The 7,056-nt window shown below is 37.4% G+C and overlaps 1 protein-coding gene across 1 annotated transcript in view; it reads left to right on the top strand.

The window, feature by feature from the left end:
* Nucleotides 1-6,803, top strand: part of LOC110106269 (ribonuclease D) — a 71,183-nt gene extending 64,380 nt beyond the window's left edge. Inside the window, exons 7-10 of the mRNA XM_028693508.1 lie at nt 5,250-5,463; nt 5,703-5,832; nt 5,913-5,955; nt 6,228-6,803. Of these exons, the coding sequence (XP_028549341.1) occupies nt 5,250-5,463; nt 5,703-5,832; nt 5,913-5,955; nt 6,228-6,302 (462 nt within the window). The 3' untranslated portion in view covers nt 6,303-6,803. The remainder of the gene's footprint in view (nt 1-5,249; nt 5,464-5,702; nt 5,833-5,912; nt 5,956-6,227) is intronic.
* Nucleotides 6,804-7,056: the final 253 nt, after the last annotated feature.

Genomic DNA, 7,056 nt, shown 5'->3' with positions numbered 1-7,056 from the left:
TGTTGACTTGAAAAATTTGTAGTTTTGGATGGTTTTTCTTGTCTCTCCTATATATAGTCCAATTTAGACTGACACCCAATCTTTTTGCCATTTGATCTTCGTGCCTATTGAAAGAAGAGTCAAGGAGAGAGTGTTAGAGAGCATTCAAAGGAGGATTCCTGCCACTGAAGCGTGAAGGCTTTGCTTGGTGTTCATATGTAAGAATCTCTACTTGTGATTTGGGATTACTTCTCTCTTTTCTTCTTTCATTCTAGAATTCTTATGAGAAGATTTGTCAAGGAGATCCGGTTCTCTGCCGACACTTGGAGAGTGTAAACAGCTGCGGGTTCTCTGCCCACACTAGGAGAGTGTGAAAGGACGAAATGTTCTCTGCCAACACTGTGGATAGTGCAAAAGGACGACGGTTCTCTGCCGCACCGGGTAGTGGTGGAAAGAGTGTTTGTAAAGGCTTCTCAGCCTTGCTGTGGGTGCAAAAGGAGAGACACTATTGGTATTAGTGCAATACTCGGAGGGTGCCTCCGGGGAGTGGATGTAGGTCTGGTTTAAACCGAACCTCTATAAATCTTGTGTCTTTTTTTGTACTGCTTTTTATTTTCTGCATTTTATTTTTGTTAAAAAAAATATTGTGGTTGAAAAACTTTTTCTAAAAATTCATTAAAGTTTATTTTCGGTTCAACATACTTAGGAGGGATAATTTTTTTTTTTTAAAATATATATATACTAATTCACCCTCCCCTCTTGGATAGCCTTGGGATATAAGCTTAGGTTTAACAACCTAATTCATAGTGCAATGGAATAGAGGTAAATTCAATAGAAATATCAAGGCTTCAAATGATGTAATTTGCTATGAGTGCAGGAAACCTGAACATATAAAGACGGATTGCCCTAAACTCAAAGCCAATCCTAGCAAGGAGAAGGTAGAGGAGAAACCTACTGTAAAGAAGGGCAGAAATAAGTTTCAAAAAGCTTTCTGGGCAGACTCAGCTTCAGATTCATCAGAGACTGAAAAAGAAGAGGAAGTCACTAATTTGTGCTTAATGGCTGACAGTCTTGATCAGTTAGATCAAGAAGAGGTATGTGACTTAACTTATAATGAATTATTTGAAGTTTCTGAACACATGCATGATGCATATAGAAAAATGAAGAAAATGCTTGCTAGTCTAAGTCTAGAATTTGAAGAACTTCAAAAGGAATATGAAATTCTTAGAAAAAATCATGCTTTGATTGATAACAACCACATGAAATTACTTGATGAGTTTGATGACTTGAATAAAAATCATGAGAATTTAAAATCATCCTATGCAGAACTCGAGAAAGATTATAAGAATTCTAAGGATGAATTTGAGAGCAAACTTTATAGAACCAATTATGTAAATCGAATTTTGGAGGATATGAATTCATTTTACAAATTAACTATAAAAGCTCTCGAGGATAATAGGATACCACCTAAACTTGATGATTTTACTAATCCTATTATGTATCCTAAATTTATGCATTCCCTGAAAAGACAGATGAATGTTAGAAGACTTAGGAATCCATTTCCTAAAGTAAACTTACCTACCAGCCTCTCTGCTTGATAGTGAACGAATCTCAACACTTGTTATTACAGTGAGGTACCCCTTAAGGTTGCAATGAGGTTAATAATGTTGTTCGCCAGCCTACTCCACCAAATATAGAAAGCACCTCCAAACTTGTGATGGCTACACAGTTAGATGATATAATCTGCAAGAAGATCAAGGTTCTTATAGCCATCTATCAAGCAGAGAGGCTGGTAGGTAAGGGTCACCTGTATCCAGTAGAATAAGACCAAGTGCCATATCCAAAGGGATATTCCATTCCAAAGTTTAATACCTTCAATGGCAACAACAATCCTAAGAAGCATTTGGAGTAATTCTAGGCCACCTACGGGAGTAAGGGAGGCAACAACGCCCTACTCTTCCGACAATTCGTCAGAAGTTTAACAACACTGCATTCAAATGTTATGTTGAATTACCAAATGTCTCTACGAAAATATTTGAGAGTTAGAAATTGTATTCGTGAAGAGGTTCGCTAGCGCGACCGAAAAGATAACCATTGCTTACATTGCTTTAGATAAGAGAAAAAAGTGATTAGTCAGTGACAAAGTACATAACCTCTTAACATAATTTGAGTATGAAATGTGAGCAGCAGCTGTAAGAGGAGTATGCCGTTCAATTGTTGATAGGGAACATAGATGATAAGATGCAGCCATTCTTATGCATGATCGTCATCACCACCTTCCAAAATCTATTAGGCAGAGTGATCAAATTTCAGAAGCCGAACTTATCCAAATGAGAAAGTCAGTCTGATAATTCCAAAAAAGGCTAAAGCCCCTAATGCCAGAAACAGTGAATCCTACTCTATATCCTCTTTCAGACTAAATAAGGGAAAACACGTGCTTACAACGTAGATAAAGGTAAGCAGTCGATGCAGTATGAGGATAAGCCAAAACACGCCTACAATCCCAACCCTCAGCCAAAACTGGTGCTTGGGAGAAATAACAAGCCTCAGACCTTTGCTGGTTGAGGAGAATGCCCAAGTCAAACAATGAGAACTTGTGATCAAATGTTCCCTTCTCTCAAATAAAAGATAAATAGAGAATATTCATTCAAGTGGAAAAGCATCACCAAGTTATTTCGACAAGCGCTCAAAGCGTGCCTAGAACTGCCAGAGTGTAGGAGGTCCAAAGAGTCGAAACACCAGTGACCAGAATTATGCCCATACCATCAGGTAATCAGTAATCCTATTGAATATTGCTATATCTTCAAGGAGTGGCTGGAAATTAAGTACCGAAGAGAAGAATTCACATTATCAAATAATATGCTAATTCACCATGGAAGAGAATCAACTCGGATGGTTACATCTTCTTCTGTACCCTCGAATAGAAAAATAAAAGAAAAAGGAACTAGCTCAAAAAGAGCAATAAGAGACTGCGGTCTCCAAGAAGATGGTGAAGATGTCAAAACAGCTTGGAGTTCCTGGCATTAAGTGGAAAACTCCTACTGAGTTGGTGCTGGATTTAAAGGGTCTACTTGTTATAGCTACATCTACTTCTAAACAACACCCTGACGAGCTAGCTCGTCAAAGTCTGGTAAGGCAAAATCCACTAAGAAAAAGAGAAATTGAAGAAGACAAAGGAAAAGAACACAACAACCCAAAAGGTTATTGAAAGTTTTGATGAATACTACTAAGGCGTAAGACATCCTATTAAGCTCGTTGACTTTATGTCAGAGCTTAAATTGACAATGTAGAAGAAGATGACAAAGATCCACTTCCTGTAGAAACTTGCCGGGTCATTTCGGTGATACCAGCGGCTCTGACAAAAAGAAAATATGCTGAAGTTGCTTCTGAGTCTTATCTCATGGTGTTGCTAATGCATTATTGCTTAGAAGAAGATTTTTATTTTTTGAATGAGGATGAATCAGCGCCCGACATAGCATTGCAAATGAAGCTTGTGAAGCCGGGTGGAGATTCTGAATCAACAAATGAATCTTCGGAGGCAACTAAAGCTAGTTCTGTATGAGACACTTCATTAGGTGAACCTGAGTCAGATGAAGTAACCAAAGTATATCTAAGAAGTGGCAAGGTGTTGCGATCTATATTGAAGAAGGAGGTCTCTAATAAAGATAAGGGAAAAGAGATAGTTATTAGCAGAGATATAATTCCTAAAGACCCTAAAAAGAAAGGTGCATGCTTTAACTAAATGGATAGACTATAATATCTTATCTCATCTGAGAAAATTTTTGGCACAACTCAGCATATATGACGCTCTTATAATGTCTGAAGACCTTCAGGAATCCTGAAAGGTTCGAAGCGTATTTTGTTGAGCATTGTATGACTAAGGTCCTACAAACCCGGAACAAGACGATCATCACCTTCATTGAAAATGACATGATACTTGGGACGATAGATCACAAGCTCCCTCTGTACGTTACTGCAAAGAGTGACAACATCATGATCAGTCAGATCTTGATCGATCCTGAATCTTCGATAAATCTCATAAGCTTGAAAGCTTTGAGATCGTTGTGCCTCAACGTACATCACCTTGGACAGGATAAGCTAATGGTACATTGCTTCAATAAGAAGGGGTAGAAGACCATGGTGGCATTCATATTTCCTCTTGTGTTTGGAGAACTTTATATAGAGGCTAAGTATCATGTGATTGATGCATATATCTTATTCAAGGTGCTTCTAGGTTGCCCCTGATTGTATGTTGAGGCATCCTTATCTTCACATCACTTAACTTAGTACTATGCTTCTCTTTTGAAGATCAACATTCTGCACCATAGAGCTTTGTAGGTCTCACCCCCTTATAGAATTTTCCCTTAAGTTTGAGGGGGACTTATTAATTACAAAACAATAAAAATTCTAAACTTATTTTATATTTGAAGAAAAACAAAATGAATATATTCTCAATACCTTAAATCTTCTTTTGGAAATCAAAGTATAAGTCGTAATCAAAATCCTGCTTAGCTCGATCTCACACAAAACTACATTTCATTAATCCATCCATACTCCTAACAAGATTCCTTTTAACATTTTTAAACTTAATGTTTATCCATTTGATCAAATACAAATTTTGTGATTGGTTTACCTTATCTCAAGTCAAGTTAACTCGAGAAACCGCACTTGGTCTCTCTTCGGATGGCTTTTTTCTCCCTCTGTCATATGCGATCAACTTTATGCTCTTGCATGCACTCGAAAGCCTTGATCACCCTGTCTCTCCATCATTCTCGCTCTCACTCTTACTTTCCCTCTATCTTTCTCGCTTCTCATCAGCTCGTTCTCGGTTCTCTTTGCTCGTATTTGCACTCCTTTCACCGTCTCCTTGAAATAATTGGAACCGGCTCATCGGTTCTATTGAACCGATGCAGTCAGTTTGATATTAATTTTTTTTTAAATCAAGTTTTACATGAGTCGCCACTCAAGTACCGTTGGTAATTGTTTGTATGGTGTACTTCCATCTTGCAAGGGAATAGATGTGCTGAAGCATAATTTGTGCTGCTAAAGCGAAAACCACAGTTTTGCAGCGTTTGACTTCACCCTTTCCTGGAAATTTTTATAGTAGTTATCGTATTGACGGACTTCCTTATTTGGATGATAGGTTTTAGTGTTTTTTCATAGAAGTGAAGCCATAAAGTTTCCGCTCACAAAAGCATGCAACGTTGTGTTGTGTACGAGCATCCGGATGAGTTTTTGTCTAGTAATTGTCCATATCCTTTCTATTTCAGGATCCTAATTTCTGGACATACAGACCAATGTCGGACCTGATGATCCGCACAGCTTCCGATGATGTTCGCTTTCTCCTGCATATTTATCACAAAATGATGGATAAGTTGAACAGAAATTCCTTGTGGCATCTTGCTGTTCGTGGTTGTCTATACTGCAGATGTTTCTGCATTAATGACAATAACTATGCTGATTGGAAACCTTCTCCTATTCCTGGTATTATTTTCTTGGGCTGAGATTTCATATTTAATTTGCCATGTTAAAGTTGATTGATCCTTTGCCGCATATCTTCCTGCATCATTGTATTTTCGTATCTGAAGTATAGAAACCAGGTTTTAGCATGATTTAAATTTTCGAATTATCAATATATTTTTGAGTCCTTCCCCTTTTGGGAGGATTTCGTTGTTTAACACGTGGCTCAACATATTTCTATTGATTGTTTAATGATTTTTCAGATAGCCTAGTTACTGAAGGCTATGCTCCTGAGGAAGAAATTCTTTCAGTGTTGGATGTTCCTCCCGGAAAAATGGGACTGGTTATTGGTAAAAAGGGTGCAACTATTCTATCAATAAAAGAATCCTGCAAGTGAGTTGTTTCTATACTTACAAAACGCGTAACTGCTAATCCTCAAGATATTTTACTCAACTACTCTTGTATATTTTCAGCGCAGAAATTTTAATTGGTGGATCCAAGGGTCCTCCCGACAAGGTAAGTCTGAGCTTTTATGGTGACAAGAAACTCATCTTGAAGAAAATAATTTTGCTCGATACTAATACAAATATCTAAAAAGCTCATAACAAACCTTTATAAATTGTCCAAATAGTGCTAAAATCCTATTTACCGTTGGGTTTCAACTTTATTTGTATCTACAGCTTCCCTTGTATCACTTGTAAAGTGAGTTCAGTATTACCTATTAACAGTTTATCACAGCACTTCCTTTTGCTGAATTTTCAATTTATCATATTTTGTGATTCCCATAGGTCTTCATTATTGGACCGTTGAAGGAGGTGAGGAAAGCAGAAGCCATTATCCGAGGGCGGTTTGTGACCTGGTAGCTTCTGTCAAGGTATTCTCAACCAAGATCGATAATAAAAACCCATCCAACCAAATTTCTCTCTCGATTAACGTATTCAATTATGTTATATATTTATAATCACGCTTTCTGCTATTTAAAAGAGATGAGCTCAAAACTTTACACTGCTTCTGTTTATACATGACAAAGGGATCTCTTGCTTTTCTTTCTTTTTCTACCTCTTCTCTCATTCCACTTGAGAAACTCAATTTGATTTGCCATCTGCTTTTGCATTGAATCTTTCTCAGTTTCATTATTCCTTCTCGATATGTAGAATATTCACTAAATTTTGTTTTTTCCAGTTTGATTTGAACCACCCCGAATAAGTCAAAAAGACAGGTTTGTAATTTTGTGAAAGGATAAGTACAGTTCATTTATCTGCGAGAATCCAACAGAGAAACTGTTTGCAATCAAACTGTGAATTCAGACAGAGTGACAGTACTTTGAGTTTAATCTATAGAAATAATGAATTACTTGCTCATCCTATCAGAATCTCTACTTGGAGAAACTTGACAAAGTTTCCAATTCTTTCCATGAATGCTGGGGCCGCTTGAGCCCTAAGCTGGCAGGTAATAAATGGGTAGGTTAGAGTAGGGTAGGGCTACTGGGGGCACGTGATTTTATCCATGGAAAGCACCGTGGTCCTGCAAATCTAGCCCAAAATGAAGAGGGAAATAGAGGAAATATGATATACTTCTAGAATGGTTACATTTTTTTATTTTTTTCAGAGAGGCAGA

This window comes from Dendrobium catenatum, unplaced genomic scaffold, assembly GCF_001605985.2.
Source record: "Dendrobium catenatum unplaced genomic scaffold, ASM160598v2 fragScaff_scaffold_313, whole genome shotgun sequence".
Classification (NCBI taxonomy): domain Eukaryota; kingdom Viridiplantae; phylum Streptophyta; class Magnoliopsida; order Asparagales; family Orchidaceae; genus Dendrobium; species Dendrobium catenatum.
This window is presented reverse-complemented; position numbering and strand designations above follow the sequence as displayed.